The sequence below is a fragment of the Crocuta crocuta genome, unplaced genomic scaffold (genome assembly GCF_008692635.1).
Source record: "Crocuta crocuta isolate KB4526 unplaced genomic scaffold, BGI_CrCroc_1.0 scaffold205, whole genome shotgun sequence".
NCBI classification, from domain to species: Eukaryota; Metazoa; Chordata; class Mammalia; order Carnivora; family Hyaenidae; genus Crocuta; species Crocuta crocuta.
The window spans coordinates 1849932-1871751 of NW_027530644.1; the positions used below are offsets into that span (position 1 = coordinate 1849932).

Consider the following 21820-nt stretch of genomic DNA (forward strand, 5'->3'; position numbering starts at 1 on the left):
CTCCTCTATGACCCCCCCACCCCTACTTGTGCTTTCTTGCTCTCTCAAAATAAATAAATAAACTTTAAAAATATTTTTTAAAAAAGAATAATAAGGTAAATAAAAATAACACTTAACATATTTAAGCGTGGAGTGTTTAGGAGTTTAAAAAAAATGAATCACTTTAATGTTCATAATAAACTAAATAAATGAATAATTTAAAAAATGGTGTTTACCTCTCCCAGTTTTCCTCCCTTCCTTTTTTCCTTATTCCATTAACAAGCTAAATTGTTGCCACCTCTAATTTCTCATTGTTCACAGTGATTTTCCATTCTCCTGATTTTCTTTCTTTTCTCTACTATTTGAAACATTACCAATACATAGTTTATACCACTCTAATACCACAATGCCACCAAATCAAGATCATATCCAATAGGTTTTCGTTCTTTAACCCTGACTTCTTCTGAAACCTCAAGCTACTTGGAGACTGCTGTCAGAAATGTTTTATTTTTAACTCCTTTTAATTACCCAATATCATCTACTTATAAAAATCAAAATATTGTCTTACCACTAAGTATTAAAAATGCTTACACTAAGTTTTTTGAAAGTAGTCCATAAACTATTCTTTATAAAAATAATTTTATATACTAAGTATAAATAATAAAGAATTGCCCCACTAGTCAGAACTATTCATAGTCATTCTTAACATTCTGTTGCTACTGAAATGTCATTAACTTCCTAGGCAAAGCGTTCCAATTCTCACAGAAGGAAAATCAGTAGTTCTTATTCAGATGGAAATGCAGCCACTTATAATTCCTCTGGGCTTACACCTACTAGTAACTTCCTTTTCTTTGGAACAAATGTTTGAACATATTTTTAAATATTTGTCTCCCAAAAGCACAAATTTAATCATTACATTGACAAATTTAACCTTTTCATCCCTTGACACGATTCTATGTAGATGTACTCCATCACATATGTTTATATGACTATAGTCTTTGAAAAACATCATACCTGGCGTCTTTTCAAATAGTCAAGTGCAATTTGTACATTCTGTAGTCTGTGAAAACGCATCCGACCTTTTTCTCTGGGCTAAGAATAGAAAAATGCAGGGTATAAAAATACTATAGTTTCTGATACCACTGACCATGCTAAATATACTTATGATAAATATAATCTATGAATATACCTTATGCTCATCTTAGCATATGAAACAGGATTTACTATTTGAGTAATAAATCCATTAGATTTTTTAAAGATATTTTTAATTTTTGTATTATCTGAAACTGAATTTAAACAAATAGGGATTTCTCCAAATATGTTTTATTTAAACATGCTTTATTCTATTATGTTTTATTTAAATAAAAGGAATAGAGAAAATACCATAGAATGTACAGACTTTTTATAGTCATTATACTACAATTCCAGCCTACAGTTTATTAGCTTTGGATGCACAGAAAAAATTAAATACCATTCCCCATTTTGCCTTCTTAATAAAGTCTATTGTCAAGCGCGTTTTTATAATTATTTACGTATGGCATGTTAATGAAAATGACATAAAGTAGCATGCAGTTAGTATAAAAATCACCAATAAGGAAAAAGATGGAGTTTTACTTAGCCATGATAGAGGAAGAGAGAAAAGCAATTAAAGCCATATATTTCCTCTTTATTTTATTTTAGCTTTTTCACAAAATCAGTTGGACTGTAATAGTTTTACTGGTTAGGGATGGACATGACTGTTTACTGTCTCAGGAAAACTGACAATCCATAATTCTTTTCCTTGGTGCCATTTTCCTTGAGAAATGTAACAAGTTAGCACACGGAAAACATAAGGAGATAGAGCTAAGAAGATGCTTAACAAAAATACAAAGAATGGAGTTGAAATTTTTCACATAAAATCTTCCAAAAGGAAGAAAAGAAAAAAAACTGACAGCTTAGCTTCTCAAATATGAATAGGTTATTGAAGCCAAAGGCACCATAATGAAGAGACAGCAGAGTACAGAATGGAAAAATAGGTTCTATATAAACAGGTAGAAATAATGTCGGTAAATTCACCCAATGGATCCTAAAAAAAAAAAAGGCATAATTTCCAAATCAGGGGCACTTGGAATATAGATGACAAAAGAAGCATTATCTGTCTTGCAAAGGTGGGCTGAAGTCAACTAAGTGTCATGAAGATGAAGCAGCTCTATAGGATCTACCAGACTCCATATTTTAAAACTTTTCCCCCTTCTAAATAAAAATAAGACATAGAAAATATGTAAAGAATGTCCATCAAATACCTATTGCCAGTATGATTTAAAGCATAAATTTAAATAGGAAATAAATTTCCATAAGTCCCTTCAAATAAAGCAATAGTTGCCACATTTGAAATATAAATTCCAGAAGTGGAACACATCTGCATAAAAATTAGCAGGCTAGTTGACAAGATGTCCACATTTATATAAAATGCATATAAAATTCTTCAGCTAAATGCCATCATATAATTCAATCACACATGTTCAATTACCATGCACTGCACAGTAATGTCTAAATAAATTTAAAGAGAAAATATTTCCTTTGTCCAATTTTTTTTGGTATACACACATCTACCTCACTGTGGGTTTTGGTCCTTTCTATAATTTTCTAAAAAGGAGCCCGAACCCGTGGGTTACTTCTCTATCACGTTAGCGCTCACCACACTGTAATTGCTAGGTTAGTCGAGTTATGGGGGCCGACACCTACCCCCTTATCCTCATCCTCCACATCCTCATGCTGTTCATATTCGCATGCTTCTGTTGCACTCACCAATCGTAAGGTCTTCAAAAAATCTCGCTCCCTTGGCTAATGAATATAACAGACAGAAGATAGGACAGCAAAGACACAAGACAGACCAGAAATGAAAAGAAGAGCATGAACAGAACATAATGAAGGAGAACAAGTAACCAAAAAAGGGAAGTAATGTTCACAAAAAAGGAAATGACACCTGTGGAATGGGTTAGACCATTTTCCAGAAAGCAATGTTTATTTCCTTGCTATTTGTGAGTCTTTTAATATGTAGTTATATTATGCATCCAATCTCTGCTAAGCAAAAAAACACCAAAAACCCAAAGGTAAAAAAGAAGCAAGAACAAAAATAGTAGTTTAATTATAGAACTGATTACATAAGCAAAGTAGTCAAAAGGCTTCAATCTCCAAAATTCACATCATTTGAAGTCTGAAAATGATTAGGAATCTAACCAGAACTCTTTCCTTCAGGCAGAATTCACAGCTCAAAAGGTGAATGCTGCAAAAATATGAACAGTCTCTACCAACAATACACTGGTCCATTGTAGACAGGATTACATGTTCTTCAAACTAAAGTAAGAAATTTAAAACTTACCAAGGTATCTCCCGAAAGAACCTCTAAAAGAGAGATTAAGTTGTGGCCATCCCTTAAGTCTTCATAGAGGTCATTCACATGCTTTCGAACCTACACAAAGAAAAGCAACTTAACTTTTGGGTCTAGAACCTAGGATCATCTTTAACACTCAAACAAGAACAAGGACAAGCAGGAAACATTCCTCATACGGTGTTCATTCTTGCAGCAATATTTTCATCTTGATTTTCTCATTACTTAAAAACTAAATCTAAAAACCTAACACTAAAAAAAAAGGTAAATTTCATATCAGTAATTCCTAAAGACAAACAGAATTGTTATCTTGTTAACATACTAGAGTTATTATAAATAAGCTTGGACAACTACAGGGGGTTACAAATTTTTAAATACAGGCAATGGCAATAACTTTATTCATGATTCCTGATGTAACAGTCGGAGTCACCTTAGCAAGATGAGCAAGCTTTTACCCCTCCCCCCAACCAGAGCCAGTCTTCCTATTCTTTGTGCCACTAGATCCAGGAGGGTGCCAGAGATACACATTCCATACTTTAAAATTCTGGAAATCTAAGCTGGGTGAAGGGCGCGTGAGACTCTATATTCTTACTATTTTTGAAATTCCCTTACAGTCTATATTTCCAAAAAAAATTTTTTTTTAATTCATGTATGTCAAGTTAGAAGACCTCTGCCCAAACCATCCTCTGCACAACATAAATCTCCTTGTGACAGGGGGTTTTTATAACCACATTAACACTAGCACAAAGTTAACACTTAATTTATAATAGCTTCTTCCTCCATTCCACAGGCCTGATTGAAGCTTGTGACTTTAGAGCACAAACCACCAAAGATTTCCCAAAAGCGTTGTTCAGTCTGCCAAGTAGGGATATCTCCCGTAAATACTTGGCCTGCTGTAAGGTTTATGCTAGAGAGACAAATGTCCAAGCAGGCGATGAAGACGCTGCTCCACAGTGGGCTGGCACGTTTCCACTTTCTCACCTTTTAGTGATTCCAGGCTGCATTACTCTGCACTGATCTCATTAAAAGTCAAGAAGTGGCCTAGAGACTGAGGCCGAATCCAACCTACATCATACACAGGGCACAAGCCCTACACCTTTGCCAGCTGCTGTAGTAAATTCTCAGAGGTTTTTTATGTATGAGTCAAACTTCTCTGCATTTACAAAATGTCAAGTGATATATAACACAAAATAATAAAAATTCTAAAATATGATCAAAACTATCTGAATACATAAGCAAGAAAAGGGCTAATGTAATGTAGGGGCACCTGGGCGGCTCAGTCAATTAAGTGTCCAACTTCAGCTCAGGTCATGATCTCACGGTCGTGGGTTCGAGCCCCGCATCAGGCTCTGAGCTGACTCAGAGCCTCTGTGCTGACAGCTAGCTCAGAGCCTGGAGCCTGCTTCAATTCTGTGTCTCCCCCTCTCTCTGACCCTCCCTTGCTCATGCTGTCTCTATCTCTCTCTCAAAAATGAATACAATGTTTTTAAAAATTTTTAAAAATAAGGGCTAATGTAATCTGGAAACAAACTTTTGATGGTTACGTTTTTCATCCTAAAAAACGTTAAATATTAATACAGTTTATTATCTTCATGGACTATATACATGTTTTGCAGTTTCTTTTATTCATGCCAGAAAATACTTTTGATTAATGAAGAAAAAATTCCCTCAAGAGTTTCATATTAAACTTACTAGTTCCTATGTGTTTTTGCCTAAATCACAGAAGTTTTCAATATTCAATTACCTATCTATGGATCATTAACCACAAATAGTGTAAGTATTAAACTTATTAAAATAACTGCTAATATCAATAATACCTATAAAATGGCCAGTAATGCTGAAAGTGAGTCAAATTACTCTAAATTAAGTGTCCCCATCTTCACAGACTGACATTTTATTTTGATTTCCTAATTCCCAAGAAAAATCAGCAGAATCTTTGGTGTCACAAGATAATGATACAACAGTAAAATATAGTTTAAAAAATACTTTAGTATCCTAAAGAAAAAAAAAGAGCATAACATATTTTAGACAGTTCTAATTTAGAAAATCTATAAATATCCAAAAAAGTTATAAGGTGATTATCCCTTCCATTTGAATATTTACCTTGGGATGCCATTAAATGACAATCCCCTCAAGTTCTCAATTATATTTCAGAGATGAATCAATTTTCAAGAATATTTTCAGCAACACATCTACAACATGCATGACACATATGTATGCAGATAAGCAACTTAGTGAAATGAGTATTAACACTTACTTTGATTTTTTTTAATTTTTTTAAGTTTATTTATTTATTTTGAAAGAGAAAGAGAGGCAGGGAGGGGCAGAGAGAGGGAGTGAGAATCCCAAAGAGGCTCCGTATTGTCAGCACAGACAGTGACGCAGGGCTCAAACCCACAAAACATGAGATCATGATCTGAGCCAAAACCAAGAATCAAAAGCTCAACCCGACGGTCACCTCGGCACCCATAGTGCTTACTTTTCTAATCACGTATTAGAGCAGTGTAAGAATTTCCTTAGTTCCATTCCAAATTATGAATTTAATTTATAAGGCTAAGGGTCTACTTAAAAACAAGGCAGAGGAGCTATGCTTATAAATTTCTGCACATTAATGCATCTAAATCTATGTACTTCCCTGTGCATGTCCAGTGTAACCAGAAAGCAGCCTAACTCTAAAATACCCTGAACCTAAAAAAAGATCACATTTGTATAAACAATACTATGTAGTTCCTGATCCTGGCTTCATCTCTCAAAATAAATGACTTTACTGTACAGGTCTGACATTCTCAGCACACGATCAGGATGTGGCCTGCCATGACAGTAACTGACACGTAGTGCTGAGAATTCCATGCTCTCTAGTCCACCAGACCTGCCCATGCCCTGCCAAAGCCACATTTCAATCCACATCCACTTCCTTTGTCATTCTCACCCCCAGACAGTTAAAGATGAAGTGTGATTCTGAACACTTATTTCATCGGAAGGCAATTTCACAACTTGCTTTTTGCCAAATCAAACTAAACCTTCTTTCCTAACATCAGGGACAACTTCCAAAATCAGGTGTCATTTTTCATCATCATATTTATGCCAACAGTAAAGAAAATTAAATTAGGTATGTGTAGAGAAGAAGAATAGTATTATGCCATGCAGGGGCGCCTGGGTGACTCAGTTGGCTAAGCGTCTGACTTCGGCTCAGGTCATGATCTCACGGTTTGTGGGTTTGAGCCCCGCGTCGGGCTCTGTGCTGACTGCCAGATCAGAGCCTGGAGCCTGCTTCCGATTCTGTGTGCCCCTCTCTCTCTGACCCTCCCCTGCTCACACTGCCTCTCTTTCTCTCAGAAATAAATAAAACATTAAAAAAAATTTTAATAAAAAAAATAATATTATGCCATGCAAAACCAAGTTAGGAAAACAGAAAACATGTAATAAGGGGAAAAAGAATGAGGAAGCCTGCTTTTTAGTCTTGCCTCTGCCACGGGTCTCATGAACTAGCACCAGCTGCCTAGTCTCTCTAGGCCTCAATTTTCTCATCTTCAACATAAAACCTGGAACACGAGCCCTCTAGTCCAAACTAGAGAACAAAAATTCTATGATCTGAAAATGAAACTATCATACTTAAGAAGCAAAGTGAAAACTTAAAAGGAAACAGGTAAAATAGAAAGCTGTTCCTTAAATCTTATGGCTTAATTTCTTAAGAATTTTAGGAGAGAATACAGAAATAGACTAATTTAAGTTCTGTAATACTTGAAAAAATCCTAAGGCTATATCAGGTAATACTGCCTATTTTTCCCACCTCAAGTGATTATTCTGAAGGTTCACAGTAATACTATATATAAAAAATGCTACATAACTGCAAGATACCATCATCATCATCTTTATCATCCTACGTGAAACAAATGTTACTATTATTAACAATAATAAATACAGGGACAGTTGGCTGGCTCATTTGGAAGAGCATAGGACTCTTGATCTCAGGTGAGTTCGAGTACCACACTGGTTGTAGAGATTACTTAAAAATAAAATCTTTGAAAAAATAGTTATAATAATAATAAATACAAATATACACAATGAACTATTCCTAGATACCTAAGGCTATCTGTGTGCAAGTGCTTGTATTTGCTCACTTTCCTGACCACCAAACAATGGGATGAAAGAGAATGTTAATTAACTATTAAAAATCAGCAAATCTGCATCATGTGGAATGAGTGGTTGTGGATGAAATGAGTGGAAATAATTGGGATTCTCTAGAAATATCCGTTCCAGTGACCAGTTTAGAAAGAAAAAAAGGAATTAAATAGTTAAACTGACACAGAAAAGCTTCTTGTTTTCTCCTAAGCCTGAGTCATAGACATTTGGCCTGGTAACTTTCCTTCACAGATGACTCTACTAATTGCCAGCAGTCTTAACCTTCCGCTTCAATTTTTAATAAAACGTTCTTTCTTCTCATTTTGGAAATTTTCCCCTGTAGGGCAAAAAAAACTGTCTGAATAAATCGTGCTATGGGAAGTGATGACCAAAGTGAAAGCACTCTGAGATACTCTGGGATTAAATTATATAACTTCAATTACATAATAAGGATGAAGCATCATTTTCTGTATTTCATACAATTCTAGAATTTTGCAGCGCTTTTTAGGTGTGCGCTGCTTTGCATCTGCAGTTCACCCCTAGAGGGCACTAATCCTTTGCTTAAGAAGAGTCTCCTAAAGAAGGAAAATAAAGTGGTGGGGAGGGCACACAGGGAGAGAGTATAAACAAAGTGATAGTGATGATGACATAGGCGATACTACAATTCAGTTTCGTGAGAGATATATGTATATATTCTTCTAGATCCAAATCATCTAAATGGCTTAACTAATCAAAAATACCACTCTGAAAATTTTATTGTGTTAACTTTTAATTGTTTGTTTTTTTGTTAGCTAAAGCAAATACAACTTTGAAGATAAGATCATCATCTAGCTGCTTATTTAAATATGTTTAAGACTGACTTTTTCAAAAGTCTGATTTTGTACTGGTCAAAATTCCACAAAAATGTTACTTCCCATATTTAAGTTTATAGTTACCATGTAGCTGTTCAGTTCAGGTCACTAAATCTTTACTGAGCATCCATTATATGCCAAGGTGTCATCTAACTTCTAAGGGTACAAAGATGAATAATAAGAGAGTGCCATCTCTCGAGGCCTGCAGACTGAGTTGACAGAAATGTAGAAAAGAACGTAATGTTCCAAGAGGAGAGAAGAGTAAGAACAAAGAAAAACAGGCAAGCATGCACACAACTGTGCTGTGAGCTCCAAGGGAGGAAGGCAGCCTGTGAAATGAGTGAAATGAGAGGCAGAAGGTGAGGTCGGAAAAGGTGGGCTAAGAGATGTGGCATGGCAGCTTTGCATGTCACTTTAGTTGAAGAAGCTCAGACCTCTCCTGAGCAAAGAGAACCACAGAAGGCTCTTAAGCAGAACAAGGACCCAGTATCTCTGACCAATGTAAAAGCTCCCTTGTAAAGTATTACCTTGAACAAAAAATAAAGTAAAATAAAGTATTACCTTAAACAAACCCAAACCACAGATAAAGCTGTCGAGGGACAAATCTATACACAATAATGAGGAAAGGTCTCTCAGAAAAAAGCAGAGAGAGCATTCTATCAGTAAATCTTGGGTAAAATGCACACATCCCAACACAGCAAGGAGTAAAACAGCAGCCACAAGAAGCATCCGAAGTCCTCTCTTAAAGAAGTCCTACATCCAAAAGATATAGTATTCTGGAAAACAAGCTATCTTTAGAAAGGAACATAAATAATAAAAGAAGGCTTGTCCCAAATAAGATCACCTCACAGCCTACTAATTGGGTGAAGAGAAGGCGGACAGTCAGCTTTAGTGAAAACTATGAATTAAAATGTTTTTCAGTGCATTATTTTTTTTACTTCAAACCAATATGCTCATGAAAAATAAGCTACCACATTCTCTTGGGAGAGCTCCTTAGAAGTTCTAGTTCAAAAAATAAATAAAAATCGGGGAGAGGAGCAATTATAAAATAAAAATAAAATAAAGTAAAATAAAAGTAATCTGTCAATATATTACCTTACCAATTACTGATGAGTAACTGATGTTTTTAAAGTACACAGAAATGTTTAAAAACAATATATTCTCTTGGGTAATTATGAGACAGGAAAACCAAAGGGTTCCCACAAAAGAAAGAGATGGCTTTTTTCCTTTGTTTCTTTTCATGCTTCTGCTCTTGCTAAGACCCTGCACACACACCCTTACACATGCTTTAATGTATATATTCTTAATAAAGGTCAAGGAGTTAATGATTTCTTTGGAGTCTTCCAACCAGCAGATAACATCTGAGGAGTAATGAACGAGGTCCTCACCAACGTTCTCCAGGACCACTGACTCCAAACACCTCAAGGCCAAGACTACTAGCTCCAGGGAATTAATGACTTACAGAGGGCACCTGAGCACTTGGTCTTGTTGGACAAGTTCTTAGATGCCTGAGAGGACACGTACACCTGACCACCGACCTCAATTAAAGACTCGAGATCCCCTCCCCCTGGGGTGCCTGGATAGCTCAGATAGTAGAACATGCCACTCTTGAACTCTGGGTTGTAGGTTTGAGCCCCATGTTGGGTATACAGATTACTTAAAAATAAAATCTTTAAAAAAAAACAAAAAACTCCAGACCCCTAAGCAAGATGAAACTCATGCTCCTTTTCCGTTCCAAGTCTCCCAGACACTCTTGTCTGTAGCTGCTCTATGTCATCAATAAACTCAGCTCTTCCTTCCTGTCCGCTCATGGCTCATGTTTGATTTCCATCCTGTGAGAAGCCAAAGATCCTCTTGGCTGGTCCTGCAGGGAACCGTCTGGGTCCTCGGACTGGCCTGCCTGCATCAGTTAATTGCTTTATCTGAACGGTTTTCTTTACTCCAGTACTGTTTCTTCAAGAGGTGTGAAAGAATAAAAGCTACAGCTTACATTCTACTTAAATTACTTTAAATTCGAAATTGGTGCAAGCAAGTAAAATGGGGAAATATTCTTGTCTGCTATGATAAAAGGAAGGGTCATGCTTTTTTTCAGTCAAAATGTTAGGTCAGCATTAAGGCCATACATAATGCATGTTCTTTAGTGTTTTATAAAATTATAAAATAAAGATATTTACTATGCATCTTAAGGTATCAATGAATAAAATAAGGGAGAGTTTAAAACAAATCACTATTGGTCCTGGCCAGTACAAATAATCTGTCTTCCTCATGCTGGACTCAGCTAGTTCGTTGACAAAGAAGATTTCCTTTTAAACTTTCAGGTTGATAATCTATAATCAGTTTTAAAAAACAAAAGCAAAAAGGTCTTCTTTAGTCTTTCACTAAAAGGTAGAACATAAGGTGGTTAAATAAAAGCATTTATTTAAAATGTGGGAACAGTTTAGTCTTCACCTACATATTTTTTATATTCTCTTTTGCACAGTTTCACTATTATCATAGGAATCTTTTTAAAAGGCTCCTTCAATTTTTAAATTCTTAAAAGCATGTAACTATTTTCTATAAAAATTTGTTTTGGCTTTGGGATAGTTGGTTCTGGTTTGGTTCAGGTAGAGTTTGAGTCCTCTACATTTCTTCCCAGTTCTTCCTTCTGAGGGAAGATGAGGAAAAAAATCTATTTTTGCGTTATTTCCCCATCAGCCTGCACATCTTTGATTGCTTGCAGAGCTGTATATTTCTTGTGCTAATTACAAATAATGTCACTGAAAGAGAAAAATTAATTCAAAAATCAATTACTCTACTTACTTTTTTGTATCTGTCCACTGTTTTTGGAATTAACTTTTATTAAAGATGTGGGCTAGACAACCTCCAGACTACAATGTCAGACCAATGAACACTGATTTGTAAAGACACCAGCATTATCCATTCCATGTAGTCTTTAAATGGAGTAAGGAAAAGATGGAATACAGTATTTTAGCTGACACTAAAGGATGTTTCTGTCCAGTGCTGTGTCACCAAGGGTAAAATCCAATGATGTTTGGCAGGAGGATATGGATGCACCTTTTAGAAGTTTTTTAAATATTCTCCTAGCTCATTACTTATATATATCTTTCTTTAAACCATTTATGACTTGAAAAACTCATGGTAATTTGTAAAAAGCACAGCTATTCTATCAAGAGCAGCTTTCAATAATAACATAAAGAGAAGGAATCAATCACTAGCATTTTTCTTTCAAACTCTATGCTCAACATGGGACTCGAACTCACAAATCCCAGATCAAGAGTTGCTTGCTCTACCAACAAGGCTAGCCAGGTACCCTGCATCACTGGCATTTTTATGCTCACCTCTTTCTGTTTCACATTCTTAAAACTTGGGCAAAAGAAAGAAAAAGCTGGGAAAAGTGGAGAGGGTCATAATCACAATACTTCTCATGAAAAATTAATGAGCTAGTCAGTGAGACTAAATTTTTTTTCATTAGAAATTAAATTTTGATGTAAATGTAAATATGTGACAACAATAATCATTAAGACAAATCATGACAACTGAGCAGAACACTATTATAATAGCTATGTAGTAGATGAATTCATATGTGCCAACTCCTAAAAAACATAACTAGGCATAAATTAAGCCTGTTTAATCTAGGTAGTCTGTAACTACAGCAACAAAATCCTATCCTTTACCACCAACAATTTGAACAGATTCCACTGTATTTTCGCATTCTCACTTCAACTGAAAAAGTTTTGAAACAGAATTGTGCATATTTTTCAGTAAAAATCGTGAATTTTTTTTGAAATTGTTAATTCATTTTCATTACAGTTATGACCAAAACTTACAACTCATTAAAAAAATGTGTATTTTCTCAATAAACCCACACTTAAGGACTCTGGTAAGGTCATACCAATATCGCAAGTCAGGATCAGATTAACTACTAGAAAATGGTGATACATTCAGGTAAATATATTCAGTTCCCATATGAAAATGAAGACAACTCCTGGGATACAGAAACCTATCAGTCATTTGCCCCTTGATGCCAAGTCGCTTTATCTGACTGATTTTCTTCTTAACACCCATTATCAATTTCAGAGAAACCTTACATGGTTGATGAGTAGATGGAATAACTTTGCGGGGAGGGCAGGGTGGGGAGTCTGAAGGAAGCACTGTAGTGCAGGGCATGGTAGGATTCCAGAGTAAGAGCTTTTATCACTAAGAAGGCAGCAGAACTCTGGGCAACTGGTGAGTGGGGACAGAAGAGTCCAGGAAAGAGATACAGAAAAGTGACAAATAAAAATGTCAGCTACTTCACAATTCTGATTAAAGTGCTTGTTGTGGCACCTGGCTACTGAATACTTTTGAGGTGAATCATCTTCTTTGGGACATTTGTCAAATGCCCTATAGAGTGGCAATGGCTGACATGTTACACAATAATTCAACAATTAACTAGATACTTGTCCCCAAAAAAGAACTGTCCTCTCTCCTTGTGGCACCATTTAAAATACTTTTTACAACTGGACCACTTTCTTACACCATACACAAAAATAAACTCAAAATGGATTAAGGACTTAAACGTGAAAGAGTTAAACCATAAAAATCCTAGAAGAAAGCACAGCCAGTAATTTCTCTGACACTGGACATAGTAACATTTTTCTCGATCTGTCTCCTCAGGCAAGGGGAAGAAAAGCAAAATTAAACTATTGGGACTACATTAAAATAAAAAAACTTCTGCACAGCAAAATGAAACTATTAACAAAACTCAAAGGTAACCTACTAAATGGCAAAAGATATTTGTAAATGGTATATCTAATAAAGAGTTAGTATCCAAAATCTATAAAGAAATTATACAACTCAATATCCCCCCAAAAAAAAGACCAATTAAAAATGGGCTGAAGACACAAACAGTTATTTTTCCAAAGAAGACATGAGGAAGCCAACAGATACATAAAAAGACGCTGAAAAGGCTCATCATCAGGGAAATGCAAATCAAAACCACAATGAGTTATCACTGCACACCTGTCAGAATGACTAAAATCAGAAAACAAGAAACAACAAGTATTGAAGATATAAAGGAAAAAGAGCCCTCATACACTTCTAGGGGAAACTGGTACAGCCACTGTAGAAAACAATACAGAAGTTCCTTGAAAAATTAAAAACAAAATTACCATATGATCCAGTGAACTACTGGGTAGTTACCCAAAGAATACAAAAACACTAATTCAAAAAGACATACGCACCCTGGTGTTTTCTGCAACATTATTTATACTAGCCAAATTACAGATGCAGCCCAAGTGTCCATTGATAGATAAATGGATAAAGAACATGCAGTGTATGTATACACACACAAACACACACACACAAAATGGAGTATTAGCCATAAAAAGAATGAAATCTTGCCATTTGCAACAACATGGATGGAACTAGACACTATAATGCTAAGTGAAATAAGTCAGCAGAGAAAGACAAATACCATATGATTTCACTCATATCTGGAATTTAAGAAACAAAGAAAACAAGAGACAAAGCAAAGAACAGACTCTTAACTATAGAGAACACACAGATGGTTACCAGAGGGGAGGTGGGTGGGGCATGGGTGAAATAGGTGATGGGGATCAAAGAATACATGCATCTTGATGAGCACTGAGTAATACGCAGAATTGCTGAATCACTATATTTTTAGGCCTGAAACTAACACTATTTTAACTATACTGGAATTTAAAAACAAATAAAAAATTAAAATTAAAAAATGCCTTTTATAACACAGCTCTATATAGAAAAAAATAGGTACTATCTCAGCATACATACAAAAAATGGAAGATCAAGCTGAGCCTTCAAAAAGGAACTTCATCTTACTTCATGGATGATGTCTAGCATGTTTCTGCCAGTCCTCAACCAAACAGTGAGCCACTTGCTGGACTGCTCATAATAGGAGTCAGGCTCTAGGCTAGGCCCTCATAGAGAAGGGTGAGTGCTGGGCAGGTAATAAAATCCACCTGTGGAGAAGGGTCCAGGGAAGGTGGAGCCAGCAAATACAGATACCTCCTGGTCACACCATCATGGGTACTTCTCTTTTGGAGCACTGGGCAAGAGACTACCAAGGGAGGCAATCACAGAAATGGCTGCTTTATCTCTTTTCAAGTATCAAGGGCTGGAAAATCTATGGTGTCTCTCAGTAGTTCCTTTTATAGTTGTTTTTTTTCTAATGTCTATTTTTTTGTTTTGAAAGAGAAAGCAAGCAAGCAGGGGAGGGGTAGAGAGAGAGAAGGAGAGAGAATCCCAAGCAGGCTCCATGCTGTCAGTCAGCACAGAGCCAGACACCCGGCTCAAACCCATGAACCGTGAGATCATGACCCCAACAGAAACCAAAAGTCAGACATTTAACTAATTGAGCCACCCAGGGGCCCCCTATATTATAGTTTTAAGGTCTTTACAATACTCTGATACTCTCAGATACTTTATACATCAACTAATTCACTCTTCTTTAAACATAAGCCCATTTCCTCGAGTCCTTACAAACAAACACTGGGAACAACCGGTTGTATCCTCTACATTAAACCTTTGAAATAACCCTGGATTATGATCAAGACAACTGTCACAGGGAGATGAACAGTGAAACTATTTTTACAGACACCCCTAGATGATGAGATTCTGCTATCTTTGCTACAGTCCATGCTAATGCTTAACACCTCTTTCCTGTTAAAAAAAAAAAAAGCTTCCTAAATCCAGATGAAATTCCAACTCCCCAGTACCATGAGGTATACTTCCAAAATAAAAACACTGTAAACCATATTTAGGAAACTGGTAATTTTGGACAGAGTTATAAACACAGCTTTATTCTGTTACCTAATAAAAGAATTTTGACAGAGGTTCTATAAGCTGTTGTTAAAATTAATCCCTGTAACAGAATTATACCCTCTATAGGAAGATTAAAGCTCTCAAAGATGTGTTTAATTTCTTCAAATTGATCATTTCTTCAATGACTACAATTTTGCCAAATTTCCAGATTCCATTTACTCAACCAATGCCTGGGCACCACAAATGCTCAACAGCTAAACCTCCCAGCTGCTAACGACCAGAGGCAATGCTGTATTTATCCCTCATACTTGAGCCTCAAATCTAAGCATGAGTGATTTTCTCTCCAGCCTCAGTTCTGAGCACTCTCTCTTTTATTTAAAATTTTTTAATGTCTATTTAGTTTTGAGAGAAAGAGACCGAGTGCGAGCGGGAAAGGGGCAGAGAGACGGAGACACAGAATCTGAAGCAGGCTCCAGGCTCTGAGCCCAATGTGGGGCTTGAACCCACAAACCATGAGATCATGACCTGAGCTGAAATCAGATGCTTTACTGACTGAGCCACCCAGGTGCCCCTGAGCAGTCTCTCTTTTAAATTGACAAGTTTCACCAAGAGGAGGCTTGAGCCAAGTAACACCTAACAAATCGGAGACCACATGTGCAAACGTGAACCACAGGACACAGCTGTAGATATACTGCAAGACATATACGCCAGTGCCTGAACAATAGAGCTTTCTTCTAATCCCAAAGGCGAAGAAATGCAAAAAGAAAACTGAATGCTTGAGGTCACATTCTTGAAACTACCACTGTCATATCTCTCTGCTAATACTCATGGTATTCCCTCCACCCTAAAATGCTGCTGTGTTCCCAATCCTCTTCTGGCAACTGAGATCTTACTTTTCCCTTCAAGGTCAAACTGTCACACCACCCAGACTAAGAAGGCTTCTCTTCTGCACTCAAATATTCCATGGTTTATTCCAGGACACCAATAATCATTTTCCTTATAGAATAGTTTTCTGTGCACGATGCACTTAAACATAAGCCCCTTAAAAGGACAGGGCACTGTCTCAGGTTCACTTTGTAAATGTGTCATGCTTTGCACCGTACTTTTCATATAGTCAATATGCAAAGACAGCTTGTTCAATAAATAAAAGATTAGTCATTTGCACTTTGCTTATGAACATAGCGATGCCCTCAGCTGTGGGCCCTTGAATACCTGCCCAGTTACAGGAAGAAAAGAGCAACACAGAAAATAGATTCAAGAACTCTATTGGGCCACTTCCTAGCAAGGGATCTGTCTTGGCCCCCAGGGCCTATCATGGCATCTATGAAAGTTAGTACCTGGCATAGTGTCCTATCACACAGCTGGAGCTAAGTAAATGCTGCTGAATTATTAACACACAGAAAACTAATGTTCATTTCGTCATTCCAACCATCTAAGTATTTTCCTGTACCCATCTAAATTATTTTGGTGTTCTGATAAATCAGATATCAGGACTTAATTATTAATCTTCTAACAAAATGTTTTAAAATAGACACATATGTCACTGAATCATAATAGAGTCCTGAGAGACCCACATATTTATGGTTTTCAACAAAAGAACAAAAGCAATTCAGTGTTGAATCTTTCCAAAATGATACTGGGAAATTCAATATTCACATGTAAAAAGAACCTTTTCCTCAACATGGATCAGAGACCTAAATGTGAGAGCTAAAAACTATACAAATACAATAATTAGATGAAAACATAAATCTTTGTGACCTTGGGTTAGGCCAGAATTATTTAGGGGCACCAAGGTGGCTTCGTCAGTTAAGCATCCAACTTCAGCTCAGATCATGGTCTCGCAGTTTGTGGGTTCAAGCCCCACGTCGGGCTCTGTGCTGACAGCTCAGAACCTGGAGCCTGCTTCAGATTCTGTGTCTCCCTCTCTCTCTGACCCTCCCCTGCTCATGCTCTGTCTCTCTCTGTCTCTCAATAATAAATAAATGTTTTTAAAAAATTACTTATGTATAGCATGAATGGCATAAGTGGTTTAAAAAAAAAAGGCAATAATAAAAGAACGTATGACCCAATTTAAAAAATAGTCAAAGATCTGAATAGATATTTTACCAAAGAAGATACACAAATGATAAATAAATGTGTGAAATGAGGCTCAACGTCATTAGAGAAATACAGATCACTATCACAAGATAACATTTCGCATCCCCTAGGATAGCTAAAATTTTTTAAAAAGCCAATAAGTACTAGAAAAGATTTGGAGACATTAGAACCTCCCCCGCCACACACACACGGCTAGGGAAAATATAAAATGGCACAACCCTAGAAAATAGTTTGTCATTCTCTAAAATGTTAAACTAGATTTACCATACGACCCAGCAATTCCTAAATAAATATCGAAAACAAATGAAAACATATATCCATACAAAAACTTTCATGTTTATGTTTACAGCAGCACTATACATAATAGCCAAAAGGTGGAAACAATCCAAATGCCACTCAACTGTTAAATGGATAAATAAAATATAACACATCCTTAGAATGGAAATACTACTTGACAATAAAAAGGAATGAAGATACATGCTATGACATGGATGAACCTCAAACACACTGTGCAAAGCACAAGAAGCCAGACAAAAGGACACATACTATATGATTCTATTTTTGTGAAATATCCAGATAACGTGAATCTTACTGATAGAAAATAGATCAGTAGTTCCCTGGGGCCAGGGGGAATGGAGCGCACAGGGCAGATAGATACAGATTTCGTTTTAAGGTGATGCAAATGTGGTAAAATTTTAATTGTGGTAAGACCTGCACAATTCTGTATTTATTAAAAATTGTTCAACTAAAGGGGCACCTACGTGGCTCAGTCGGTTAAGCATCTGACTTCATCTGAGGGTCATGGTCTCAAGGTTCCTGAGTTTGAGTTCTGAGCTGGGCTCTGTATTGACAGCTCAGAGCCTGGAGCCTACTTTGGATTCTATGTCTCCCTCTTCTCTCTGCCCCTCCTGACTCGCACTCTGTCTTTCTCTTTCAAAAATAAATCAACAGTAAAAAAAATTTTTTAATCGTGTAATTAAAAATAAGTAGTTCAATCATACAATTAAAACCAATGAATTCTGTGTGTAAATTATATCTCAAGAAAACCAGTTCTTAAAAATATTTTAATCACACTTTCTTTGAGTTATTGAATGGCAGCAATGTTTGCACATGAAAAATGTTTATACTCATCACAATTCAACAAGAGTTAACAAGTATTAATAACAGAATACAGGACAGGATGTTAGATTGTTCTAATACATCAGTACACACAGCTGAGATACATTTTTAAAAGATGCATGATTTATACTTCTTGAAAAATAGTTCTAAAAATAATCAATTTGGGGTGCCTGGGTGGCTTAGTCGGTTAAGCGTCCGACTTTCGCTCAGGTCATGATCTCGCGGTTTGTGGGTTCAAGCCCCGCGTCGGGCTCTGTGCTGACTGCCAGCTCAGAGCCTGGAGCCTGTTTCAGTCTGTGACTCCCTCTCTCTCTGACCCTCCCCTGCTCGCGCTGTCTCTCTCTCTCTCTCCTAGAAATAAATAAAACATTAAAAAAAATACTAAAAATAATCAATTAATACTTACATCAAAGGACAGATTATAACACTAATAAAGCTGGAAAAGCTGTCAATGCCAATGACTATAAAACCTTTACAGCAAAAAGGAGGTACATATTAAAAGAGCAAAAGGCAAATGGAATAGTCATAAAGGACTAATTTGAGTGACAGAAGAAACATTTCATCTACTCTTATCAGTATTACTCACTGAACTTGCTACTTGAAGTGGCATCTGCAATGGGTATTACCTTTCATGACTATCTTGACTCGAGGAGGATAATCACAGAAATAAAATTTTGCCTTAGTAAAACATTATACTGAGCTGGCCTTTTCAATACCATTTTTTAAAGTAAATTAAAGAAGGAAGCTCATTCAGAAAGGCAGCCGTGATATAAAATTACATTCACAGGATCAAAGCTAGCCTTACATATAGGAAAGGAATGCTACCTTCATAGAGAGATTCAGAGGAAACACAAGTTGCCATATGTCACCACTAAAGTGAATAAATACAAAACTTTCCCTAAAATATACGTTAAACCTTTCTGTCAGACAGAATCAACACACTTTTTCTACAAAAACCGAATAGTAAATATTTTTGGCTTTAAGGGTCATATGATATGATAAGATAACACAAAAGTGAATGGGAGCAGCTGGATTCAATACAACTTTACTTATAAACACCAAATTTGAAATTTTATATAATATTTATGTGTCCCAAAATACATTCTTCTTTTGATTTGTTTTCAATTCTTTCAAAATGTAAAAAGAATTCCTACCTAATTCGTACCAAAATTGTACCAAAAAACAGGCAGTGGCCAGATGTGGCCCTGAGGCAGTAGACCTCTATGCCCTCCCCCACCAAGAGTTCCTGGTTGAAATGCAAATAACTTTAGGACTAGCGGCCCATTCATCACTATCAGTACCTTTGGGAAAGAAGATGAACCCTACAATTGCCTTCTCTTGTAGCAAATTAAGAGTTCAAAAGACAATTTTTACAAAATAACATTATCTTGCTCTTTTCTAATAATAAAAGCAATACATGTCTTTGCAGAAAAACTGAAAAACATTTTAAGACTAAAGGAGCTACCCTACAACGGAGAAAAGAAAGGAAGGAAGGAAGGAAGGAAGGAAGGAAGGAAGGAAGGAAGGAAGGAGGGAAGAAAGAAAGAAAGAAAGAAAGAAAGAAAGAAAGAAAGAAAGAAAGAAAGAAAGAAAGAAAGAAAGAAAGAAAGAAAGAAAGAAAAGATAAGTATATAGGCAAACAGCTCAATATGTACTAGGGTGCGGAGGTGAAAGGGAGGTAGACAGTAAAAACAGAATTGAGTTCTATGGATTACAGTAGCCCTTGCTCTAACTGTATAACTCTGATTACCTGGTAGATTCCTTCAACTCATTTTGTGCCTTCAACTCAAAAGTCAAATTTTTCAAATGGGGAAAACTGAAAAAGAATATGCTAGAAAAAGAAATGTATGAAATGAAAATTGCATAATATTAAAATAAAGGAAGGGCACTTGGGTAGTTCAGCTGGTTAAGTGTCCATCTTCAGCTCAGGTCATGATCTTGAGATCCATGGGTTCAAGCCCCATGTCAGGCTCTGTGCTGACAGACAGCTCAGAGCCTGGAGCCTGACTCAGATTTTGTGTCTCCTGTCTCTCTGCTCCTTCCCAGCTCACGCTCTGTCTCTCTCTCTCTCTCTCAAAAATGAATAAACATTAAAAACAATTTTTTAATAAAATGAAGGAAATGAAAATATTTGACAAGAAAACTTTTCTTAAAAGGAACAAAACAGTCTCCTCAGGTATTTAAGAGTTGTCGTATATGGTTTTATCATTCCGGAGCGTTGGCCCAAAATAAGCAGGTGGGAGTCACAGTAAGCAAATTTTAGACAACGAAAAAAACAACCCAGTTACAACACAAGTGGACCAAAAATATAAGTTTCCCATTAATTAGAAAATCAGTGACCCATAAGAAAGGCTGTGAGAAAATATTCCTGCAATGACAACCATATTAACTAGATCCTGTCCAAATCTGGGATTCTAATTAAATCAAAATTAATTACATTTGCTTAAATGCAGTCATTTTAAAATTCCTGCAGGATTTCCCAAAGGGATGTTAGTAGATACTCTTTGATTAAAAAGAATTCATGACCAACTGAATTTGTGAAACAATGAATTAAACAGGGTTATTTACCACAGAAGTTCTCCGTCTTTAATATGTTAATCTATACCATAAATCTCTTCAACCAAAGAATGCTGCTTTCCTAATTCTTTTGGCAATGGAAACTTTTTTTTTTTTTCCACCAGGGCATCTCATACCATCACACTGGTGTTCCTGGAACACTGATTTGAAAACTGCTACTCCTCTGCAAAAAAGGATGTTTTAATTTGATCTTGTCAACTCTGGGAAATTAATTTTTAAGTCTAGCAAGAAAAGTGTCAATAAGAAATTAAGTTTACAAGACAAAAGTTTGGAATTTAATAACCTAGATTAAACATTAAAATTGTTCTACTATATACAACGCTCAGTGTTAAAAAGAAAGCCACGGGCCCAAGATGGAGTCACTTAGGGCAGGCGAAGTCACAATACTGGCACTTAATACATAACCTAATTGCAATTTCAACCTCCCCCACCAATGAAATCTTAACTGGTCAGTCAGGAATTTTATGGTCAGCACCAATGAGGAAATCAGTCACAAAGGCCTTCTGTATCCTCCAAAGGAAGATGAGGTAATCCACCTAATAAGAACCTAATAAGAACCCCCAGTTCTTCCCCCTAAGGGAAGGTGACCTTGCCTGGAACAATCTTTTCTTTTGCTAATAACTTCCTTGCCCCGTTCTCCTCCCTATAAAACCTTTCCATTTTATAGGACTCCTCAGAGCTCCCCTCTACTTGCGGGATCGGATGTTGCCAATTCATAAACTGCTTAATAGAGCCAGTTAGATCTTCAAATTTAGTCAACTGAATTTTTCTTCCTTAAGTAAAACCAAAATGTCTGAAAACACAGTTTCTTAAATTGAGATTGATATAAAATAAAAACTAAATGTTTAAAACACTTTGGGACTGTGAAAATTAATAAAAGGAAACCTCACTGATCAACTGCGGATTCAACAGTTGCAAGTTCAAC

The 21820-nt window shown here is 36.2% G+C and overlaps 1 protein-coding gene across 2 annotated transcripts in view; it reads right to left on the reverse strand.

The window, feature by feature from the left end:
- The window catches only part of DST (dystonin), a 503880-nt gene that overhangs the window by 225539 nt on the left and 256521 nt on the right, over window positions 1-21820 (reverse strand). For both annotated transcript variants that reach the window (XM_077769079.1, XM_077769080.1), the window contains exons 6-7: window positions 3341-3430; window positions 994-1071 (exon numbers count right to left, since the gene is read on the reverse strand). In XM_077769079.1, the coding sequence (XP_077625205.1) occupies window positions 994-1071; window positions 3341-3430 (168 nt within the window). The remainder of the gene's footprint in view (window positions 1-993; window positions 1072-3340; window positions 3431-21820) is intronic.